Source organism: Mercenaria mercenaria, chromosome 6, assembly GCF_021730395.1.
Source record: "Mercenaria mercenaria strain notata chromosome 6, MADL_Memer_1, whole genome shotgun sequence".
NCBI classification, from domain to species: Eukaryota; Metazoa; Mollusca; class Bivalvia; order Venerida; family Veneridae; genus Mercenaria; species Mercenaria mercenaria.
Genome location: NC_069366.1, coordinates 25837447 through 25863617, shown reverse-complemented (window position 1 = coordinate 25863617; position 26171 = coordinate 25837447). Strand labels below are relative to the sequence as shown.

Here is a 26171-nt window from a genome sequence, read left to right as displayed (position 1 = left end):
AAATTAGGTGCCTTCCAGTAGGGGACTTTGTATTGCATGGCAATACTTCATTCACTTGTTTTAACCAAACTTGCACACAACTTGTATCACCATAAGATCTCGGTTTCTTTCTTGAACTGGCCAGATTCCTTTATGGGTTCCAGAGTTATAGCCCCTGATACGGCCAGAATTAGCTATTTTGACCTTGTCTGCACAATAGCAGCTTCATTTATGATTTGAATTTAATCAAACTTGCACAAAACTTGTGTCACCATAAGATCTCGGTTCCTTTCTTGAACCAGGCAGATCCCATAATGGGTTCCAGAGTTATGGCCCCTGAAAGGGCCAAAATTAGCTATTTTGACCTTGTCTGCACAATAGCAGCTTCATTTATGATTTGATTTTAACCAAACTTGCACACAACTTGTATCACCACAAGATCTTGCTTCCTTTCTTGAACTGGCGAGATTCCTTCATGGGTTCCAGAGTTATGGCCCCTTAAAGGTCCAAAATTGGCTATTTTGGCTTTTGCAGCCATATAAAGACTTCATTTATGGTTTTAATTTGATACAAACTTCCAAAATATCTTCAACAACAATAAATCTTGGATTCCATGACAAATCAGATCCAGTCGTAGGTTCCAGAGTTACGGTATTTTATATCTGATTACCTCCCCTGATTGTAATCAAAATGGATTTATATCAGTAAGTACTGATAGGACTTATTTGAAATTTCATTATTGTTATTAGTTGGACTGAGACAATCAGGGTAGATTACTATGGACTGATTTTATGTCAAATTACCTCCCTGTATTATACGCCCGAAGGGACGTATTATGTTATGACGCTGGTGTCCGTCTGTCCGTTAGCAATTTCCGTCTGTCTGTTAGCAATTTCGTGTCCGCTCTGTAACTCTTGAACCCCTTGAAGGATTTCAAGGAAACTTGACACAAATGTTCACCACACTGAGACGATGTGCAGAGCGCATGGTTAGGATGTCTCGCTTCAAGGTCAAGGTCACACTTAGGAGTCAAAGGTCATATCAGTTTGTTTCGTGTCCGCTCTGTAACTCTTGAACCCCTTGAAGGATTTCAAAGAAACTTGACACAAATGTTCACCTCACCAAGACGACGTGCAGTGCGCATGTTCCGGGTGACTCGCTTCAAGGTCAAGGTCACACTTAGGAGTCAAAGGTCATATCAGTTTGTTTTGTGTCCGCTCTGTAACTCTTGATCCCCTTGAAGGATTTCAAAGAAACTTGACACAAATGTTCACCACACCAAGACGACATGCAGAGCGCATGTTCCGGATGACTCGCTTCAAGGTCAAGGTCACACTTAGGGGTCAAAAGTCATATCAGTTTGTTTTGTGTCCGCTCTGTAACTCTTGAACTGCTGGAAGGATTTCAAAGAAACCTGGCAGAAATGTTCACCACACTGAGATGATGTGCATAGCGCATGTTCCGGATGACTCGCTTCAAGGTCAAGGTCACACTTAAAGGTCAAAGGTCATATATGGCTTTGCTTTGTGTATATTGCTCTGCATTGCAGTGCTCTTGTTTTTATTTGGCAGATCTCTTTTTTGTACTTACAATATTTTTTTTTGAATTACTTCCCTTTTATGTTACTATAAATAGCTTATTTTGAAACTTTTTTATTATTGGCCGTAGGGAAAAACGAGACCACTTTTCTGTGGTACAACATGGATGGTACTTCCAATTTTTAGGTCTATTTTTACATACCTGTACCTGATAAGGATTTTTTTGTAGGCCTTGAATATTTTTTTGTGGATTTGTTTTTTGAAGTTTTCCTTTTGTTGTTCCAGTCCTTTGGGCTACAACAGTCAAGTTCTTAAAATTTTGCTCCCATCCTATGATGTAAGCCTTCGGGCGTATATTGCCCCGCTTGGCGGCTCTCTTGTTTCAAATTAGAATGGGTATATCTCCATAACTAATGAAGATACTGATCTGAAATTTCATTTATGTCAACAGATCCTTCTTTTGTTCACTTACAATATATTTTTTTTAATTACTTCCCTTTTACATTACTATAAATAGCTTATTTTTAGTAACTTTTTTATTATTGGCCGTAGGGAAAAACCGAGACCACTTTTCTGTGGTACAACATGGATGGTACCTCCAATTTTTAGGTGCATTTTGACATATCTATACCTTGTAAGAATTTTTTTTTCTTTTTGGTTAAATTTCTTCCCTTTATTGTTCCTGTCCTTTCGACTTAGATATTTTTTCTGAGGACCTTCTTGTCCTCAAGTGCAATGATAACAGGTGAGCGATATAGGGCCATCATGGCCCTCTTGTTTTTTTTTTCTTTTCTTTTTTCCATTCGAATTCATTGCAAGTTTCTTCTAGTGCAAATCTGAATACATTTTCAATAAATGTCATTATACATTCATCATATCACTGAACATACCGTTGATACTCATGTAAAATGCGCAGATTTATGACCCTCGGGACCAACCCCGTGTCGTGAATGCATAGTATTCACGGGTATAGACGATTTTCCAACTTCAAGTTCATTTGCGATTTTCGCCATTTCGGTAAAGGGAAACTACTCTCAGCGCTTACTGTATACACTAAAATCTAAGATTGCCGTTACATACCGTAAAAGAGCGAGTGTTTTTTTTTTTCTTAATTTTAATTTCATATAAATTTAATATTATTTTGATGAAAGAATTAATATAAAAAATCATAGGTATTATGATACTAATTAAAGATCAAGTGTTATCTCCAGCCTAGATCAAACTGTGAACAACAAAACTGACACGAGGTATCACGCTAATTGCCGATAATAACTGGCCATTTAATAAACAGCAGACAGTGTTCAATTTTCATTAATTAATCGCCATTTTCTATCGCCAAAAATTGCGTTTTAATCGACTTTTGAATTAAATAATCGCCATCTGGCGATAATGTCGATTGGCAGCGCGAGCACTGGAGTTCATCGGCTATATTTTTTATAGGGGAAGTAATTTGTTTGTATAAGTGGATGTGTAATCAACAAAATTATATTACAACATTATATACAAATAATACATGGTTTGGATTTAGGCAGATTTTCTTCTTTTTCCACAAGAATTTTATTTTCATGAATATTGCTGAATGCATTTGCCAAACATTGAATAACCATGCTTGCAAGGCAACTTTCAAGTGTAACTGTCTGCTAGTGAAAGCCATTATTCTGAAAATGAGAAAATTCACTGCCCTGAAGAAAGAATATTGATTGAGATCACTGATTAAATATTTAGATCGTTTGGACTCAAATATAGTTCTGAAAAAAAAATCCAAGATTTTAACATCTCAGCTCACCCTTTGAAAAATTCACCTTTGTTTCCAAAACTGTAATTCCAATAGTCATTTTGGCTTATTAAACTGTTTACCATGAAATTTCTCTGCAATATAATACGTATAATATGTAGAATACAGTCAGACTTCATTCACTTAAATTTGGATCTTTTGAACATTACCGTTAGCTGGAACTCATCGTCAGGTCCATGTAAAATTCCTGGATAACCTAGTGATTCTGCCTTTGCGACCAGTGCAGACCAAGATCAGCCTGTACATCCGTGCAGTCTGATCATGGTCTTCCCTGTTCGCTATTCAGTTGGTAAATTTTCAGTAAGCACCCCTTCAAATAATAAATGGTATTGCCCAAATTCAATGATGGACCAGTCCATTATAGAAATTTAGCAGGCTAAGGGATAATGACAATATTATTTGATAGCTTGAAATACTGATAACTCACATTTTGCCTGTCCTGTCAAGTTTGAGCGAACAAAGTTTGACTGTATATTTTTCCAGGATTTATTGCATGAATAGAAATTGTTGATAATCATAGGGCACAATGTAATGTAAAGTATTTTAAAGGTGTTTACCTGTACTTTCGAGATTTTACCAAAAATATTAACTTGCATAAAGTTTATTGTAATGCTTGGCTTTTTTGCATTGAAGTTAAACCAAAAATGTCAACTAATATAAGATCAATAGCTACTGCTTTCCTAAATGTATTCGAGGGTTCTGTCTATTCTGAAATTATTTTGGTATATATTTGAAAGCTTTAATATACATTGTTTGAGTAACAGTCTTTACACATTGTCTTATAAATATTTGTAAAAGTTTGTAGTTTTTAAATTGCATAACTTACTAAATTAGAAGACTTTATTGTTGCAAATTGTCCTCTCTAAACAACACCTAAGAGGAGAAAATACCTCTTTAAAAAGGCAGATAGTTCTTTCCAACTCTGCCCTTCTCTAGGTAAGACTAACCTTTTCAGAGGAGTACTGTGAAATCATTTAAATTCGCTGGCATGAAATTTCGCGCAAACGTGAAAAAGGACTGTTTTGCGCGGGCTTTAATTCGCACATTTTCAATTTTAGAAAGGAAAAAATATAATAAAAAAATAATAATAGCGCGGTCTTAAATTCGCGCATCGGTCCTAGCGCGAAAAACGCGAAAATTCATCCTACGCGAATAAAAATGATGTCACAGTAATATCTATCAAACAAGTAAAAGTCTTTCCTCCTAACTCATCAGAGGTTTTAATACTGCCATTTTCACATTGTTTAATAGGATGAGGATGAAATTGATGCAAGTATACGAGAAGTGAACAGGATTTTAAACAATGGAAATCTTGGAGAAGGGGAGATCAGTGCAGCGGCAGATGTAAATTATAATGCAAGCAATAAAGCACTTCTTTCTGTGGAACACAAGTAAGTTCAATGTTGTTCACTCTAGGTAGTTTGATTGTGTTTTCATCTGTATTATTTCAAGATTAGTTTAGTTTATACTAATTTGTTTTAGCTCAATTGTGATGAAAGCTACAAGCTTATCGGAACCACTCTCCGAGTTCGCTTCCTGGAAAAACCAGTACTGGTGTCACATGAGAAGTCATGGTCATGACCTCAGTGAGTCTCAAACCCACCACCCCTGGATTGAGCGGCCGACACTTTATCCACTAGACCACCGCTCCTCTTATTTCAAGATAAGATATTTTCCCGACTCGGTATTCAGAATTGTTTAAAATTGCAAATGGTTCTGTCATGACTCTTATCCAAGCTAGAGTATAGAACCATAGGAAAATGTTACACAGGGTTCTTACGCTGTTGAAAACTACTATGAAATGCTTTGCTGGAGCATCAATGCTTTAGGTACCATGGTTGACTCAAGCAATTTATGTCATCCCTGACCATTTTCCTCAGGTTATCTGTGTTTAGTTTGCTTGAACCCCAGTATTTCTCAGGCTTTTATCTCATTGCTTTACCGCAATTGACAGAATAATCCTAATTTCATAAGGACTCGAGATTTGTTTATAGCAAATATCTAAAAAAAATATGAATTTCAGAACAGTTGAATTTTGATTTATTTCTTGGATGTAAATGAATACTTTGGTATTTTGTTTATACTTTGAAAGTATTTTACCGTAAAATACTTTCAAAGTATAAACAAAATAAATAACCTTTATTGAACTTTTGAAATATTTTTAGCTCACCTGTCACAAAGTGACAAGGTGAGCTTTTGTGATCGCGTGGCGTCCGTCGTCCGTCGTCCGTCCGTGCGTTAGTCCGTCCGTGCGTGCGTAAACTTTTGCTTGTGACCACTCTAGAGGTCACATTTTTCATGGGATCTTTATGAAAGTTGGTCAGAATGTTCATCTTGATGATATCTAGGTCAAGTTCGAAACTGGGTCATATGCGGTCAAAAACTAGGTCAGTAGGTCTAAAAATAGAAAAACCTTGTGACCTCTCTAGAGGCCATATTTTTCATGAGATCTTAATGAAAATTGGTCAGAGTGTTTACCTTGATGATATCTAGGTCAAGTTCGAAACTGGGTCACGTGGGGTCAAAAACTAGGTCAGTAGATCTAAAAATAGAAAAACCTTGTGACCTCTCTAGAGGCCATATTTCTCAATGGATCTTCATGAAAATTGGTGAGAATGTTCATCTTGATGATATCTAGGTCAAGTTCGAAAATGGGTCACATGGGATCAAAAACTAGGTCAGTAGGTCTAAAAATAGAAAAACCTTGTGACCTCTCTAGAGGCCATATTTCTCAATGGATCTTCATGAAAATTGGTCAGAATGTTCACCTTGATGATATCTAGGTTAAGTTTGAAACTGGGTCACGTGCATTCAAAAACTAGGTCAGTAGGTCTGAAAATAGAAAACTTTGTGACCTCTCTAGAGGCAATATTTTTCATGGATCTTTATGAAAATTGCTGAGAATGTTCACCTTGATGATATTTAGGTCTAGATCGAAACTGGGTCACGTGCGGTCAATAACTAGGTCAGTAGATCTAAAAATAGAAAAACCCTGTGACCTCTCTAGAGGCCATATTTTTCAAGAGATCTTCATGAAAATTGATCAGAATGTTCATCTTGATGATATCTAGGTCAGGTTCGAAACTGGGTCAGGTGCCTTCAAAAACTAGGTCAGTAGGTCTAAAAATAGAAAAACCTTGTGACGTCTCTAGAGGCCATATTTCTCAATGGATCTTCATGAAAATTGGTGAGAGTTCAGCTTGATGATATCTAGGTCAAGTTCATAACTGGGTCATGTGCGGTCAAAAACTAGGTCAGTAGGTCGAAAAATAGAAAAACCTTGTGACCTCTCTAGAGGCCATATTTTTCATGAGATATTTCATGAAAATTGGTGAGAATGTTCATCTTGATGATATCTAGGTCAAGTTCAAAAGTAGGTCACTTGCCTTCAAAAACTAGGTCATTAGGTCAGATAATAGAAAAACCTTGTCATATTTTTCAATGGATCTTCATGAAAATTGGTCAGAATTTTTCATCTTGATGATATCTAGGTCACATGTGCTCAAAAACTAGGTCACTAGGTCAAATAATAGAAATAACGATGTCATACTCAGTTCAACACTGGGTCATGTGGGGATAGGTGAGCGATTCAGGACCATCATGGTCCTCTTGTTTTTTATCAGCACTACACAGGATATAATAAATATGACCTTGAAAATATTTGACAATGTCAAAAAGTTAACACAAAAGACAGCTTTAAAAATGTTTTAAGAAAGTCCTGAACAAATTTTGCTTTTTGCAGACATCTGAATCCGGAGAATGAATTAAAGAGAATATTTGGTTCACGAACAATACGTGAGGAGGGAACGTAAGTATATAAGATTAAGATTTATGCCCCTGAAAACTTTTTATTCGCTTCTAAGAAATCGTTTTTATCTATAGTCATTTCAGATTTTATGTCATAGAAGACAAACCAGTTTAGATATATCACGGGTATGAAACGTTGCCTGCGGCACAAAATGTGCCGCACTGAAATGAAGGCATTGCGCCTTCGACGGTGCAGGCTTTGCGCAGGATGTTTACAAAAATAACGAGCAAGGTGAGTAAAATTGAATGTTTTTGGTTATTGTCTTTTTACAGTAAAAACTTTTTAGAAATCGGGGAATGCAGCGGGATGTAGTTGTGTCTTGCCGACAAATCCATGCCCAGTTTGTGAAGAAATATGTAATATTGTTATTTTGCGCGTGTTTTTCATCGGATACAGTAACGTGAAAATTACAAAAGCAGTGAATATTCCGAGTCATTTCATATCCTGCTGAAAAAGGAATGATGTATTTCTGTAGTATATCATATAAAGACATGATATCTGATCCATTGAGATAAAATACATGCCTAGGAAAAGGCATATCCCCTCGTTCTGCCGACTTTTCAGTCCAGTGCCGCAGGCATCTCGATGGTGCCGCAGACATCGTGAGAGGCGCAGTCATCTTGAATACTATTGTAGTCAGTAGTACGTGTAATTTCGACCTTCTAACATGTATTGAAGTACAAAAATATCAATAACAATGTTGTTCCTCCAGTTATTGTAGTAGTAAGACAAATCTTCTCAATCCGAACTTTGTAATATAAATAGCTATTTTAAGAAGTTTGCAGTATTTTTCTCGCTATTTTTTGGAATGGTGCCAGGGAAAACACGTCATTTTGTATCGATTTGGGATTCATTTTCTCCCGTAAAATAGCAATATTCAATTACTAAACATCCCATTTGTAACAATTATTGATGCTTATAGTTCAAAGCAAGGTATGTAAACCAGCATCGGAGCACAAAAACTGTCATAACTTTTGTCATTTTTCAACCAATTTTATGTTTTTGTTTCAGCATCGAGTTTTTTTTTTCTTTACAGTTTGGGCGTACTATTTTTATTAGCGGCGAACTGAATTCCCCCTCCCAAATAAAGAAATAAATAAATGGTGAGATTCGCAGTTTTGGCGTTAAAAAAAGGAACGCAATAAGACAAAAAAAAACACACACACACATAAAAACTTGAAATTTCTCTCGCTCATCTCGTGCCATGTTTTTCTGTAACAGTTTATCAGCACAAATTTCACTGTTTAGTCGAGACATTTAGATACGAACGAAGAATATTTAAAACGATACTGTTCCCAAGTTTTGTGTAGACAAGAACCAATGAAAAAATTGTCCAAAATGGGGCTTAACTTGTTCTAATTATTTTTGAAATTCTACAAAAATATTAAAGTATTTTACTCACTCTTTGTCGTTCAACTATGATTTAGGTCTGTGCACTGACTGTACACATAAAGTTTTCGTCTGATCATAAGGAGAAATGATTTTCTTTTTCCTTTTAATATACACTGAATGCATCTACATCCATCTGAAAATAAAATATAAACAAGATATTTAACTATCGATAACTTCATTGCTTCTTTCCCACACAAAACTTGGGAACGGTATCGTTTTAAGGGAAGTTTCATGTTTTTACGGGGTTTTTTGTGTGTCTTTTTTGCGTTCCCTTTCTTTAGAAAGCCAAAACAGTGATTTTTCGCCTTTTTTTCGGGGTTGGGGGGAGGGGGACAAAATTCAGCTCATTGCTTATCAAAATAGTACGCCCAAACTGTAAAGAAAAAAATACTTGGTGCTAAAACAAAAACATCAAAATTGGTTGAAAAATGACAAAAGTAATGACAGTTTTTGTGCTCCAATGCTGGTTTTCATACCTTGCTTTGAACTAAGCATTCAATAATTGTTACAAATGAGAATGTTTGGTAATTGAATATTGTTGTTTTTTTAGGAGAAAATAATCCAAATTCGATACAAAATGACGTGATTTTCTCAACTGGGAGGCACCTGGTCCCATCCCCCAAAAGAGCAAGAAAAAATATTGCAAACTTCTTAAAATAGCTATTAATATTACAAAGTTCGGATTGAGAAGATTTGTCTTACTACTACAATAACTGGAGGAACAACATTGTTATTGATATTTTTGTACTTAAATACATGTTAGAAGGTCGAAATTACATGTACTACTGACTACAATTGTATTCAAGATGACTGCGCCTCTCACGATGTCTGCGGCACCATCGAGATGCCTGCGGCACTGGACTGAAAAGTCGGCAGAACGTGGGGATATGCCTTTTCCTTGACATGTATTTTATCTCAATCGATCAGATGTCATGTCTTTATATAATATACTACAGAAATACATCATTCTTTTTTCAGCAGGATATGAAATGACTCAGAATATTCACTGCTTTTGTAATTTTCGTGTTACTGTATCCGATGAAAAACACGCGCAAAATAACAATATTACATATTTCTTCACAAACTGGGCATGGATTTGTCGGCAAGACACAACTACATCCCGCTGCATTCCCCGATTTCTAAAAAGTTTTTACTGTAAAAAGACAATAACCAAAAACATCCAATTTTACTCACCTTGCTCGTTATTTTTGTAAACATCCTGCGCAATGCCTGCGCCGTCAGAGGCGCGATGCCTTCATTTCAGTGCGGCACATTTTGTGCCGCAGGCAACGTTTCATACCCGTGTATATGGGAGAAGTGATATTTCTTGTTTTGTATGGTTAACTTTTAGCCTGCTGGAGGCGAGTTATTCTGCATTCGTGCAGGCTAATCATGGTCTGCACTGTTCGCTATTCAGTCAGTAAATTTTCAATGATCACCCATTTAGAAATTTAGCAGGGTAAAGGTTAAATGGTGTTGTTTGATTTCTGCAGTCACAACTTGAGCAGTATTAGTAGGTTAAGCTTGGGAGGATACAGCAAGATACGATTCCATTACAAAATCTTTTCTGGTTCCTCCATGCTGTTTTTTCAATAGAATTTCATGTATGTGATTAACTTAACTAATATTCCTGGACTTTGTTCCTCTAATAACTTTTTTTCTACACTTATATGACAACTTCACCACATGAATCCTATATTCATATTTTGAAGAAATCACATATGACAGATTTACTGGTCACATCTTTAGTGTCCAGCTGTCTGTGAATACCTTTGCCTTATCTAGGAATCAATACACCTGGGTATAGGTACTGCGAAATTGTTTGCCCTAGGCAGACTAAAAGCTTAGCAAAGAAAGTGCAGCCTCCTATGTGCTTAATATTTATAAGTACTTTTAACCTTTTTGTATTTTATAAAGAACTTATCATACGCCGGGAGGGGGACGTATTATGTTATGACGCCGGTGTTTCCGTCCGTTCATCCTTCCAATTTTATGTCGGCTCTGTAACTCCTAAACCCCTTGAAGGATTTCAAAGAAACTTGACACAAATTTTCACCACATTGCGAGGATGTGCAGAGCAAATGTTTTGGATGGCTGGCTTCAAATTCTAGGTCAAATTAGGGGGTCAAAGTTCATATATGACTTTGTTTTGTGTCCACTCTGTAACTGTTGAACTGCTTGAAGGATTTCAAAGAAAATGTTCATCACATCAGGATGACATGCAGATCACATGTTTTGGATGGATTGCTTCAAGGTCAAGGTTATACTTAGGGGTCAAAGCAGTTTCATGTCCGCTCTGAACTCTTGAACCCCTTGAAGAATTGCGAAGAAACTTGACTTAAATGTTCACCACATCAAGACATCATGCTGGGCGCGTGTTTTGGATGGCTCGTTTCAAGGTCAATGTCACACTTAAGGGTCAAAGGTCATTATGACTGTTTCATGTCCGCTCTGTAACTCATGAACTGCTTGAAAGATTTAAAATAAAAATTGACACAAATGTTCACAACATTGAACGACGTGCAGAGCCATGTTTTAGATGGCTCGCTTCAAGGTCAAGGTCACACATAGGGGTCAAAGGTCACACTTTCGGACGTATATTGCTCCGCATTGCGGTGCTCTTGTTACAAAGTAGGAGAGTCATTAAAATAAATTAATATATTTACATATATGGTTCTGTGATACAGAAAAAGGTATGCAGTTTTTATTTTCCACTTACAGGAGAAGGCGTGGCCAGATGCGGAGACGTCAGAAAGTGTCTTGGATGGCACAGCCAACAGACAGCTGGCCACCTATTGGTAAAACAGGTAAACTAAATACATGTATTATTGTAGGTACTGTGAGCTGCCTGTCATATGCAGCAGTAGGAAAACCTTTTCAGGCAGTTTCAGAACAAACTAACTGCCAGATGAACAAAATACACAGACTTCAAATTTTATATTGAAGTCCTTTATATCTGGTTATTTTTATGATCCAAAAAATTCCTTACTTTCATTTAATTGCATGCTAAGCTCAATAGGGAAAGTGCAGATCTATGGACTACAGGGTTGTGGTTTGATTCCCAGGCATAAGTTCTAATTGTTGATTGATAAAAGCCATTGTACCAGAAATCATTTGTCTGCCAGCTCTGATTTGCGTGGAGAAGTTGGTAGTTATTACCTGAGAACAGGTTAGTACTGGTTCAGAACCCAGAAAAATTGTTTAAAACTGCCCGCCATTAAATAGCTGAAATACTGTTGAAAAACTATGCTCAGCTGAAAACAAACAAAAAAAAACTTTCCTAAAATGGTTTATATCTAAGTCTTAATTTAATTGCAGGATTATCAATGCGGCTCAAAGAGACTAAAGATGGCTGCCAGTACTTCCTGTTTGAGCACAATCAGCAGTATCAGAAAGTTCAGTTTGAGTTTTATGATGCAGTAGAATCTCTCAACCCACAAAATATTGAGGTAAGTTTTGCAAGGGTCACCTGTCCTTAGCTCAGTAAATAAAGTTAAATAAAGAGAATATAGTGAAACTGTTATGGATGGAAGTTAAGTTGGAAACAAGCTTGGGATTGCATACTTTTGAATCTGCCTTTGCGACCACCTATATTAAGCAGCCAGTGGTATGCAGCAACATGTCGGCTTACTTCCTTCAGTGACATTTTGTTCTTAATTTCAGCTTGTCTTAAGTAGCCACCTCCTTCAGCGGCCAGACTGTGTTGCTTCCTCTGATGACTTCTTAACCTTTACCCTGCTAAATTTCTAAAATAGACTGGTCCATCATTCAATTTGGGCAATACCATTTATTATTCGAAGGGGTGTTCACCTGAATAGCAGACAGTGCAGACCATGATTAGCTTGCACGGATGTGCAGGCTGATTTTGGTCTGCACTGGTCACAAAGGCAGAATCACTTGCCGCCAGCAGGCCAAAGGTTAATACAGGCTTGGCTGTATAGGGCCAGTGGAATCACTGTGACTGGTTCTAAGAATTGAGAAATGTTCCCGCTTTTTACTGATGTAAAGATAATGAATTAAGTAAAACTTCAGCTATAGGTATCTTACATTAAATCCGAGATCAAGATTGTATAAGAGACCATATGAGTCACTGTTACCAAAGTACAAAAAAAGTTTGCTAATTAAGGAAACAACTTTATTCTTTAAAATTGTTACCTGTTTGAAAAAAGTGTGTTTTTGTGAAATTACCTGTATCTGCAACATTTCTTTTGATTTGCCTCTGCATGCAATATTTTGTATGTACATGTACATACCCTGTCAGGTATACTTTAGTTATATTTGTAAACAATAACTTTTTAAAATGTTCAATTGGAATTGAGGCTGTGTATGAACAAATTTCAAGATCACATTTAAGTACAGTAAATTTTAAAGTGAATTTTTATTGTTTTTGCACACTCAGGTCACTTTTTAGTTAGAACACAAAACCACAGCTCAGGAAGCTGCAGGTTGATATTAAAGTAATGGACCAATAATGATAGTGGTTAATTACCATACAGTTATATGTTCTTGTATAGCATTTTGGCATCTGGATGATAATTAACCCTTACCTTGCTAACTTTCTATAATGAATTTGTCCATCTTTCAGTTTGGACAGTACCATTAACAGTTGAAAGGGGTACTTACCAAAAAGATACTGACCGAATGGCGAACAGTACAGATCATGATCAGTCTGCACGGAAGTGAGGAAATAATCCTGGTTTTGCTTTGAATTTCAGAACATTTTGCAGCTACAACCTTATCACATTGATGCATTGATACAGCTGAGTGAAGTTTTCCGGATGAGTGAAGATCTCAACATGGCAGCTGAAATGATTGGTACGTATTATGTAAATACACTGTGCAACTTACTGCATATTACATGCAGTATTTTGCTTCAGTTTGCCAATTAATGTTTTTGATGCTCATGAAATATTAAAATATTGTTAAGGTCTATTTTTCTGATGTCACCATCTGTCCAAGCATGGTCAGAAATTACTGATTCCTAAGTGATTGGACAAATCCTGTAAAATTATTCCTTTGTATTTTTATAAACTTTTACTTTTAAATCGTAGGTATTCAGATGGGACTTTTTTGTGGTAGTACCTGTTAAATTAAACGCAACAGACAGTTGATATTCCCATTTGTTATACGCCCAAAGGGACGTATTATGTTATAACCCCAGTGTCCATCCGTCCGTCCGTCCGTTAGCAATTTCGTGTTCACTCTGTAACTCTTGAATCCCTTGAAGGATTTCAAAGAAACTTGACACAAATGTTCGCCACACCAAGACGACATGTAGAGCGCATGTTTTGGATGTCTCGCTTCAAGATCAAGGTCACAGGGGTCAAAGGTCATATCAGTTTGGTTTGTGTCTGCTCTGTAACTCTTGAAATGCTTGAAGGATTTCAAAGAAACTTTGCACAAATGTTCACTGCACCGAGATGACATGCAGAGCGCATGTTTCGGTTGACTCGCTTCAAGGTCAAAGGTCATATCAGTTTGTTTTGTGTCCACTCTGTAACTCTTGAACTGCTTGAAGGATTTCAAAGAAACTTGGCACAAATGTTCACCACACCGAGACGACATGCAGAGCACATGTTTCAGATGACTCGCTTCAAGGTCAAGATCACGTTAGGGGTCAAAGGTCATATATGACTGCTTTGTGTATATTGCTCTGCATTGCAGTGCTCTTGTTTTTATTTGGCAGATCCCTTTTTTCACTTACAATAAAAAAAATTTGAATTACTTCCCTTTTATGTTACTCTAAATAGCTTATTTTGAAACTTTTTTATTATTGGCCGTAGGGAAAAAACTGAGATCACTTTTCTGTGATACAACATGGATGGTACCTCCAATATTTAGGTGTATTTTGACATACCTGTACCTGGTTAAGATTTTTTGTGAACTTTTTTTTGGAATTTCTTCCCTTTGTTGTTCCTGTCCTTTGGGCTTTAACAGTCAAGTTCTTTAAATTTTGCTCCCATCCTCTGATGTAACCCTTCGTGCGTATATTGCCCTACTTTGCGAAGCTCTTGTTTAATCTTTAATGGTTGAAATCTAAGAACTTCTGTTCCCATGAAAAAAGCTGTTTTATCAAAAACGTAGAAATTTCATGCAGAACAAAACCAAAATATTTCACTGTGAATGTTTTTATGCTTTAATTTTTATATCAAAGTGAGGAAATTATATATTTAAAAAAAAAAAAAAACAACATTTATGCAATATTTTCAGAAAGAGCTCTTTATTCTATGGAGATGTCTTTCCATTCACTTTTTAACATGGCAACAGGAACCTGCAGATTAGAATATAAATACAGAGAAAATAGGTAATGAAAAACCATTCAGTTGTGTCTTTATAAAGTATTATGGTTTGACTAACATTCTTGGTTGAGTCAGAAGTTTTGGAACGTAATGTTTCATAGAAGTTTTGTCTCATTAGGGGGTCATGCTCAAAGCTTCTCAATTGCAAGTCTTGTTGTCTAACGAGCAAACTAGGCAGATGAGTACTGTTTACATATTACACATTATGGGACCTCCATGGCCAAGTGGTTATATCTTTTTTGTCAGTCATTCCTATAAAATAAATTTGCCCTATGCATGTTTACATCTGCATTATCTTTTTGTTGGAATATGTATTTTCAATAAAAAATATTTTTAACACAATATCTTGAATTGTAACTGAATTATTACTATAAAGTAAGTTTATATTTCTTATTTAGAGAACCTTGAAATTTAGCATCGGTTGAAAGGAAATTATGGCCCCCCAGCGTTAGTTGAAATGAGTGTGCATTGGTAGGATAGGTTGGGGTGGGGGAGTGATTTTTTTCCTACATTCTTACATTCTGTGTACTTGATAGCTTTTTGTGAACTTGATAGGTTATCATCTATCTTCCTTGTATTTCAGGTCATTATATTTAGCTTTGTTTAAGCACATCGGTTCAATGGGACAAAGAGGGTGCAATAGAACAGCTCTAGAATTTACTAAACTACTTTTAAGGTAAGTTTTTACTGGTTTGGACACCTTCAACGTCTGGTTAGTTCTAACAGTGAACTGTTCAAGTCAGGATATAGATAATCTTTGCTTAAAATATTTACATAGATAATCTTCACTTTTCTGTCTGTTTTAAATGATTAAAGATATTTTCTATGCGTGCTATTGTGATTATGACTCCCCAAATGTTTGGAGTTACATTGCTTTCGAGATTGTGTTTTTTTTTAACCCCAAGAAGGTTTTTAAAATAACATACCGCAAATATTGACCATGAGGGGACAATGTCCAGAATGCAGTGTCTAGTCTTGCCACTTCAATGTCAAGGTCACAAGGTTAGGTCTAAGATCAGATATTGCTTCATGTCCACTTCCCTGTCAGCTCTGTAGCTTTTTTTCCCCCGTGAAGGATTTTAAGATAATTAGTTAGTGCAGAACCCAACTATCGATCATCTCATTTCTATGTCAAGGTTGCATGGTGATATCAAAGGTCAAGTAGCAATTACGCCGTGTTTTTAGCTCACCTGTCACAAAGTGACAAGGTGAGCTTTTGTGATCGCGCGGTGTCTGTCGTCCGTCGTCCGTGCATGCGTCCGTGCGTGCGTGCGTCCGTGCGTGCGTAAACTTTTCCTTGTGACATCTCTAGAGTTCACTTTTTTCATGGGATCTTTATGAAAATGGGTCAGAATGTTCATCTTGGTAAATTCTAGGTCAAGTTCAAAACTGGGTCACATGCCATCAAAAACTAGGTCAGTAGGTCTAATAATAGAAAAACCTTGTGACCTCTCTAGAGGCCATAATTTTCAATGGATCTTCATGAAAATTGGTCAGAATGTTCACCTTGATGATATCTAGGTCAAGTTCGAAACTGGGTCATGTGCAGTCAAAAACTAGGTCAGTAGGTCTAAAAATAGAAAAACCTTGTGACCTCTCTAGAGGCCATATGTTTCACAAGATCTTCATGAAAATTGGTCAGAATGTTCACCTTGATGACATCTAGGCCAAGTTCGAAACTGGGTCACCTGCGGTCAAAAACTAGGTCAGTAGGTCTAAAAATAGAAAAACCTTGTGACCTTTCTAGAGGCCATATATTTCACAAGATCTTCATGAAAATTTGTCAGAACGTTCACCTTGATGATATCTAGGTCAAGTTCGAAACTGGGTCACGTGCCGTCAAAAACTAGGTCAGTAGGTCAAATAATAGAAAAACCTTGTGACCTCTCTAAAGGCCATATTTTTCATGGGATCTGTAGGAAAGTTGGTCTGAATGTTCATCTTGATGATATCTAGGTCAAGTTCGAAACTGGGTCAAGTGCGGTCAAAAACTAGGTCAGTAGATCTAAAAATAGAAAAACCTTGTGACCTCTCTAGAGGCCATATATTTCATGAAATCTTCATGAAAATTGGTCAGAATGTTCACCTTGATGATATCTGAGTCAAGTTCGAAAGTGGGTCACGTGCCGTCAAAAACTAGGTCAGTAGGTCAAATAATAGAAAAACCTTGTGACCTCTCTACAGGCCATATTTTCCATGGGATCTGCATGAAAGTTGGTCTGAATGTTCATCTTGATGATATCTAGGTCAAGTTCGAAACAGGGTCGTGTGCGGTCAAAAACTAGGTCAGTAGGTCTAAAAATAGAAAAACCTTGTGACCTCTCTAGAGGCCATACTTGTGAATGGATCTCCATAAAAATTGGTCAGAATGTTCATCTTGATGATATCTAGGTCAAATTCGAAAGTTGGTCACGTGCCCCCAAAAAGTAGGTCAGTAGGTCAAATAATGAAAAAACGTTGTGACCTCTCTAGAGGCCATATTTTTCATGGGATCTGTATGAAAGTTGGTCTGAATGTTTATCTTGATGATATCTAGGTCAAGTTTGAAACTGGGTCAACTGCGATCAAAAACTAGGTCAGTAGGTCTTGAAATAGAAAAACCTTGTGACCTCTCTAGAGGCCATACCCTTGAATGGATCTTCATGAAAATTGGTCAGAATGTTCACCTTGATGATATCTAGGTCAAGTTTGAAACTGGGTCACGTGCCTTAAAAAACTAGGGCAATAGGTCAAATAATAGAAAAACCTTGTGACCTCTCTAGAGACCATATTTTTCAATGGATCTTCATGAAAATTGGTCAGAATTTTTATCTTGATAATATCTAGGTCAAGTTCAAAACTGGGTCACATGAGCTCAAAAACTAGGTCACTATGTCAAATAATAGAAAAAACGACGTCATACTCAAAACTGGATCATGTGGGAAAAGGTGAGCGATTCAGGACCATCATGGTCCTCTTGTTTTCTGTATCATTTTTGTTTTGTTTTCAGTCTTGATCCAGACAATGATCCACTAGTTGCATTACTGTTGATAGATTTCTATGCCATAAGGAGTGGGGAATATGAATTTCTAGTCAGACTTTACAATGAATGGGAGGTGAGTGCATTTGGTATTTATTGTAGCACAACTTTATTCAGCACTAATATTTTGTATGACATGATAAGCCCCTTTTTAGATCATATATTCTTTGTTTGCTGTTTATATAATGTAAATTTTCAACAGTTTTTCACTTGGTTATTGGTTGTCAGATAACTTCACTACAGGGTTCCTGACTTGGTTATAAGAATAAATCAAACATAAAAAATTCTTTGGCGGCATAGAAATTTACCAGGAAAAGTACTGGTAACAGCTTAAGGAGGTAGGTTACCTTCATATTTGTATGTGCGCATGTCCAACCGGAAGCTAATGTGATGATTTACGATGACGTTTACGACAAACCAAATGTGTTTGTATAACCATTCTTTAGAAAAAAAATCATGAACCTGTCTCCGATCTGATGCTTAATGGTTTAATAATGCAGAAATAATTAACAAATTGTCACAGAAACGCTTCAAAACATTGTTGCTTTAAAATGACGTCATTGACGTCATGACGTTACGTGTCAGTTACCGCGCAAAATAAATAGCTTTTATTTTGAAAGTACGTAATTCTGTGCATTTTCTTTGTTTGAACTATTTTTTAAACAGCCATTATTTACTGAAATATTTTTATGTGTCTTCGCTCTGAATAATAATCAGTAGTTTGCTTCTTTTATATAGTTATATTGAAATGTTATGCGAAATGTAAGAAAATGGAAGATGGTAACCAATGTTATTGGGAATATAGCTGGGTGAAAGGTTACTTAATACGGGCATTTTCAAATAAAAACTGGGCAGTTTGATTTGTAATACCTATTTTTCAGTTTCCGTTGATAATTTGTTACTTATATATTAAAACTAAGCTCTAAAACTGTCCAAATTTCACTAGAAAATTGTGGTTTCTTGAATTAAAATGATGTTACCATGGAAACGAAGCCCGTGACCTATATATCTAAATGTAAAATTCAAAAGCGTTGATACTGATCTATTTAAGGAACACAGCTTCGGCATTTTATTTTCATTTCAACAATATCCATAATAACAATAGCAGCATGCAGAACGACTTTTCCATAAAAATGTCGGACGAGGGGTACTGCTGTAAGTATCTTAAGCTCTGAAATTTGTTTAAATAAATGTAAATAATACGAAAATATTACTTACGTTAGAATTAAAATGTTTTAAAGCTACATTAACAAGAAAGATATCTTATTTAATTTTTTTTATAAGAAATTATGATAAAAAGCAAGATATAAGCTATTTTAAACATCTCTGTTGCCATGGTTACTTTTAACTTTAAGAAAAATAGGGTACCATGTAAAGTTTTTGGTATTTTGCTAACAATATTACCCAAATATTCCATGTTGGTCATTAACAGAATGGCACTGAAGCCGTCGAAAACCCCGTTTTCATACATAGTTGTTTAAAAATGAGAGAAAATGCGTTACCATGGAAACACGAGCCCCGCGACATATATATTTCAAGCTTTTATTAGAAAGCTAACGCGCATACTAGAAAAAATACTAATTATGCAGAGTTCTACGGATAACAATAAAACCAGAATGCACTGAAAACTGTTAAAAATACGTATTTTCCTTCTACTTTCTATATAAAATACCGTTAGAGAGTCATGTTCTTCAAACCTGTATAAAGATTGTACTTGAAGGGCCAGAGATAAAAGAAATTGAGATTATAGCAGTCAAAAAATTATATTACACGAAATACAAAAAATAGCTGCGGTTAAACTAATTTGAATTTACCCTGGTAACAAGGTAACCTACCTCCTTAAGTGAAAGTGCATTACCGGGTATGCAGGGGCCAGAAATTGTAAAATTACCAAGTCCAAGTTGGTGGTAACTACAGTATTAATGACCACCACATGGGATGCATTGACATTTGTTTTGTTAGTTGATCGGTCTTAAAGACATTTTGTCTTCATGTATAGGATGATCTTCCCATTAACTATTTTGAAGTGAAAAGGAATAGCTAGAGATTTATTGTTATCATCATTAGTTTAGTATTTTAAAGTAGATCATGAACTATAGCTCTGCTTGTATTTTGTCAGAATTATGACCTTTTTTTATCATGATAGAAAATTTGTAATTCTTGGTTATTTGTTTAGTTTTACTATACCTTTGAAACTAAAGTAGATTTTTCCATCATCAGTAAATGAGTAGGAATGCCAAGAACCATTCATGTATATTGACTTATGTCAAACACTTAAAAGACAAAAGACGCTGCTCTTGTTTTACCAACTTTACTGGAGAAGCAGGGATGTGGGGAGTGGGTATTACTTTATCTATTTTGACCCCAAAACAGCTGCCATATTTGTAAAGGGAGATAATTGCTGTGTAAAAACATGTCTTTATTGATTAATACTATGTTGTTGTTGTTGTATTTCCAGGCTCACAGGAACTTGTCACAACTTCCAAACTTTGCATTCTCTATTCCATTAGCATACTTTCACCAAGGAGAAAGCAACAAAGCAGATGAAATGGTAGGTATCATTCATTTTCTCCTTCAAATGAAAGTGGTTGTGTAAGGGCATCAATTTATACAGGTATGCACTTATCTATCTGTAGGTCTTAAAAATCTTGAAATTTGAAGTGCTCATTTATTATGTTTCCCACTACACAGTGGTGTGGTAGACATATTGATTTACTCCTGTCTGTGTGTGTCTGTCTGTCAGTCTGTCTGTCACAAAGCTTGTCCACACTCTAAGTGGAACATTTCTTATCCGATCTTCACCAAACTTGAACAAAATGTGTTTGCCAATAAGTCCTCGGCCAAGTTCAATAACTAGCCAAATCGGCCTAGGCACTTAGGAATTATGGCCCTTGAAACTTGTTTTTGATGATCAAGCACTCAAAGTCTGATAAGGCAGTTGAGGTCTTGGTGCATGGTTGACTCATATACTACTACTAATAATGATTAGGCAGTTGTGGGAGACATTTGTTTTTCTCAAAAGCAGCTCTAGTTTCTTTTGTTGAATCAACTCTTCAGTAGCGTAGTGGTAGAGCGCCCACTTCAAGTGTGAGAGGTAGCTGCCTAGTCGTTTCATATCAAAGTCTTAAAATGATACTAGTAGCTGCATCCCTTGGATAGTTCTTTGACTGGTCAGTCCGGCGTCAGTATAATGTGACTTGGTGGGGTACCAGGCCACCTGTCTTCAGTGTGATACTCCAGTGAGACAGCACTCTTTAAGAGTTGGGCATTGTGCTCACTGCTACAAGTAATGATCATTGTTATATGACTGAGAATTTGTTGGAAAAGATGCTAAACCCAAACACACACACACTCTTTTTAGCTCACCTGTCACGAAGTGACAAGGTGAGCTATTGTGACCGCTTGATGTCCGTCGTGCGTAGTCCGTCGTCTGTCAACAATTTCTAAAAAAATCTTCTTCTTGAAAACCACTGGGCAGAATTACACCAAACTTCACAGGAATGATCATTGGGTGGCCCTCTTTCAAAATTGTTCAAAGAATTGAATTCCATGCAGAACTCTGGTTGCCTTGGCAACCGAAAGGAAAAACTTTAAAAATCTTCTTGTCCAAAACCACAAGGCCTAGAGCCTTTATATTTGGTATATAGCATCATCTAGTGGTCATCTACCAAAATTGTTCAAACTATTCCCCAGGGGTCAAAAATGATCCCGCCCCGGGGTCACAATTTTTACATAGATTTATATAGGGAAAACTTTAAAAATCTTCTTCTCCAAAACCACAAGGTCTAGAGCCATGATATTTGGTATGCAGCATCATCTAGTGGTCCTCTACTAAAATTATTCAAATTATTCCCCTAGGGTCAAAAATGGCCCTGCCCCGGAGTCACTAGTTTTACATAGACTTATATCTAGGGAAAACTTTAAAAATCTTCTTCTCCAAAACCACAAGGCCTAGAGCCTTGATATTTGGTATGTAGCATCATGTAGTGGTTCTCTACAATTCTGTTTGGAATTATTCCCCTGGGGTCAAAAAAGGCTCCACCCCGGGGCTCCCAAGTTTTACATAGACTTATATAGGGAAAACTCTAAAAAAAGCTTCTTCTCTAAATCCATAAGGCCTACAGCATTGATATTTGGTATGTGGCCTTATCCAATGGTCCTCTATGAAAATTGTTCAAATTGTGCCCCTGGGGTCAAAAAATGCCCTGCCCAAAAGGGTTCCATTGTTTTACATAGGCTTATTTAGAAAAAGCTTTAAAAATTTTCTTGTTTAAGATACAACCTTGAAATTTGGGTGACATGTATAGTTTTGCACACGGTTCTGAAAACTGACTTTCAGTGACCATGAATATGACCTACTGACCTACTTTCTTGTTTTTTTAAGATACAGCCTTGAAATTTGGATGACATGTACAGTTTTGCACACTTATCTCAGAACTGACTTTCAGTGACCATGAATATGACCTGCGGACCTACTTCCTTGTTTTTGAAGCTTTAGCAAAGAAATTTGTTCAAGCAAGCAACTTAACTCAGGTGAGCGATATAGGGCCATCATGGCCCTCTTGTTTTTATGAATACTGATGAATACCCATGTGTAGATACATGGAATTTTATCTTGAAATTAGTCAGACTACAACTTAAAATTACTTCCATGTCTAATTATATTTAGCTTCAAGACAGTTTATTGATGTTCCCTGGAATGTTAAGCCCATTGCTGGACAAATGTGGAGTTCAAGCTGACCAGTCTGCCACACATGTATACTTTAAAGATGCAGAGTATAGGTGAGTCACTTCAACTTACATTTGTGAAACAGAATATAGGTAAATGATTATGTTTGAGTTATGGCCCTTTTTGGCTTAAAATTCTGCAAAATATTGATGTCCTTTCGATAACTCTTGAAAGGATGAATGGAAGGAAGTCATTTGTGTCCAACTGGTACAAAAAAATTGATTGTTAAATGCAGGGTGTGTTTGATTTCGGTAACAATCCACAAGTTTTTGGCACAGTTACTGCCCTTTTTTACTAAAAAATTCAGCAGAATGTTCAATAACTCTTGAAAGGTTGGACGGATTTAATTCATTTTTGGTACACAAGTATATGATTATAAAACAAAGGGCGAATTTGATTTTGGTTCCAATCCACCAATTTCTGTTTTGGCCCCTTATTATGCCCCCCTTTGAAAAAGGAGGGGTATATTGTTTTGCAGATGTCGGTCGGTCTGTCGGTCGGTCAGAATGTAGACCTATCCGTTTCCGGATGATAACTCAAGAACGCTTGGGCCTAGGATCATGAAAGTTTATAGGGAGGTTGATCATCACCAGTAGATGACCGCTATTGATTTTGAGGTCTGTATGTCAAAGGTCAAGGTCACAGTGACCCTGAATAGTAAAATGGTTTCCGGATGATAACTAAAGAACGCTTGGGCCTAGGATCATGAAAGTTGATAGGGAGGTTGGTCATGACCAGCAGGTGACCCCTATTGATTTTGAGGTCAGTATGTTAAAGGTCAAGGTCACAGTGACCCTGAACAGTAAAACAGTTTCTGGATGATAACTCAAGAACACTTAGGCCTAGGATCACGAAAGTTGATAGGGAGGTTGGTCATGACCAGCAGATGACCCCTATTGATTTTGAGGTCAGTATGTCAAAGGTCAAGGTCACAGTGACCAGGAACAGTAAAATGGTTTCCAGGCAATAACTCAAGAACGCTTGGGCCTAGTGTCAGGAAAATTGATAGTTAGGTTGGCCATGACCAGCAGGTGACCCCTATTGATTTTGAGGTCAGTATGTTAAAGGTCAAGGTCACAGCAACCCTGAACAGTAAAACAGTTTCCGGATGATAACTCAAGAACGCTTAGGCCTAGGATCACGAAAGTTGATAGGGAGGTTGGTCATGACCAGCAGGTGACCCCTATTGATTTTGAGGTCATTAGGTCAAAGGTCAAGGTCACATTGGCCAGGAACAGTTAAATGGTTTCTGATCTTCTTGTCCAAAACCATAGGGCCTAGGGCTTTGATATTTGGTATGTAGCAAAATCTAGTGGTCCTCTACCAAGATTGTTCAGATTATTTCCCTGGGGTCAAATATGGCCCCACCCCTAGGGTCACATGGTTTATATAGCCTTATATAGGAAAAAAACTTTGAAAATCCTCTTGTCCAAAACCACAGGGCCTAGGGCTTTGATATTTTGTATATGACATCATCTAGTGATCCTCTACTAAGATTGTTCAAATTATTCCCCAAGGGTCAAATATGGCTCCGCCCTGTGGGTCACATGGTTTACATATACTTATTTACAGTGTGCATATAATTTCTGTTCCTTGTGCAATTACTAAATGCATCAAGGGGAGCATTTCGTGTTCGACGAGCTCTTGTTTACATGTGTACTTTACTATTTAATTTGATTGTCCCTTCAGTTACTCTTGAATGGAAGAATGGATTTAATTTATATCAAGTACACAGTAGTATGATCATAAAATACAGGCCAAATTCAATGCTGGTTACAGGAAAAATTATGGCCAAATTTGACTTTGATTTTGTATTTTTTGTAGAGAGTGTGCTGGAAATTTTTTTCTCAGCCATGGAATTGTTTACCTGCTATTTTCAAATGGTTTTCCGAAGTAGTTGAGAGAAGTGCTTAGATTTGCTGGAAAATGAATTGCAACGAGTATTCCGCAATGGCAGGAGCACAAATTGCACTGTATGTCATTACTTTCCAAATAACAAGAAAAAACATTTTTCTTACCCAAAATCACTAAAACTGCTTAATTTGATCTATGATACGTTACTGGTCCAGTTTCTCAAAGTAACAATTGGACATGGTGTAAAAGGTGCAGATTATCAAAGTCAAAAGAATCAGTGCTGCTTACTGAAATTTGTGTAGACTGTTCTAACGTACCAAGTACATACACAGAAGTCGTGTGATAAATCATGTTCTTGCCTACCTAGCGGGGAAAGTATACATTTGTCCGAGCATGCGCCGGGGATAGATATTCCTGTCTTTCCCTAGGGAAAAACCTTGTCTAAAATAGCGTGCACTAAGGTGACGTGACATAGAACTGGCACTGTTGTGACATCATAAACTTTATAAATTATGTCAGGAAATACCCAAATCTATTTGTCCCCACGATCTATTTTGAAAGTGATAGGCAAGAAAAGTGATCTAACATGTCTGCCTGTGTAAGACAGCTGTTTTCCCAACCCTCGGGACAGCATGGATAAAAAACCTCGCTAACACTCGATTTTCCATTCCACTGTCCCTCGGGTTGGGAAAACCCCGTCTTACACAGGCAGGCATGTAAGATCCTTATAGTCATGATTAAATGTCTAGTTTTCTAATCGCTATGGATGCTTACACTAGGACTTGGAATAATGTTGAATCAGTGATTTATTATATTCCATTTACAATTATTTCAGAAGACTACTCTAAAGTTTCAGAACAACATTCAGTATGAACTGAACAACCTATTCAGTTGAACAGTAAAAGACTGATAACAGATTAAATATGTTGTATTGTATATTCATGCATGTAGAAGGGAAAACAGCAGTATGAAGATTGTTATAACAGAGCAGGCCCACAAGATGTTGTTGAACATGATACAGTCAAACTTCGTTAGCTCGAACTCCCCATCAGGTCCAAGCAAAATCCCTGTATAATATAAATTATTCTGTGCCTTGAGCTGTTGATAACTCGAGCAAATTTTTCTGGTCCCATCGAGTTTTAGGGAACAAAGTTTTACATTAGATATAATCTCATAATTAGATTAATGTCGTATTTCAGAAATCATGTAGCTGAAGTACAAAAATTAAAGAAGGACTTTAACATTTGTCCAGCTGTCATCTTCAGCTATAACTGTGTTAATAAACAGACTGCTATTTGGAAGTTCACTAAGGAGATAAAGGTGTGTCATCCTGGTCATAAACCTGTCATATATACATTAAGACTAAGATAATTGACTGTTTTCATTACTAGCTGGTCATATCCAAGGTCATTCTGTGACAATATGCGCAAGTCACTGTATTTACTTACTGACGTAATGCATTAGCCTGTCAGTTCAACTCCTTGGGACTAAATTCACAGTTAATTTTGATATTTTTATGAGGCTAATTGTTTGTATTTTCAAAATTAGAATTGGTATAGTAGACGCAACTTGACCGCGATGGTTGACCTTAGGCTGATTATTCATATCGGTTATTTCATTATAGAAATCAATGGTGCTTAGGGTAGCCGTGTATATTTATATGGAATTAGTTTGTATACAGTGCAGTATCAAAGTATATATACTTACATTTGATCAATTAAAACTTTCCAATACACTAATTTATATTTACACAAAATT

The 26171-nt window shown here is 36.6% G+C and overlaps 1 protein-coding gene across 1 annotated transcript in view; it reads left to right on the top strand.

Annotated features, from left to right (window-relative positions):
* Nucleotides 1-26171, top strand: part of LOC123549359 (transcription factor 25-like) — a 64533-nt gene that overhangs the window by 7049 nt on the left and 31313 nt on the right. The window contains exons 3-12 of the mRNA XM_045337387.2: nt 4564-4703; nt 7055-7120; nt 11234-11319; nt 11831-11961; nt 13228-13327; nt 14723-14816; nt 15395-15487; nt 17801-17906; nt 20289-20381; nt 22500-22612. Coding sequence (XP_045193322.2) covers nt 4564-4703; nt 7055-7120; nt 11234-11319; nt 11831-11961; nt 13228-13327; nt 14723-14816; nt 15395-15487; nt 17801-17906; nt 20289-20381; nt 22500-22612 — 1022 coding nt within the window. The remainder of the gene's footprint in view (nt 1-4563; nt 4704-7054; nt 7121-11233; nt 11320-11830; nt 11962-13227; nt 13328-14722; nt 14817-15394; nt 15488-17800; nt 17907-20288; nt 20382-22499; nt 22613-26171) is intronic.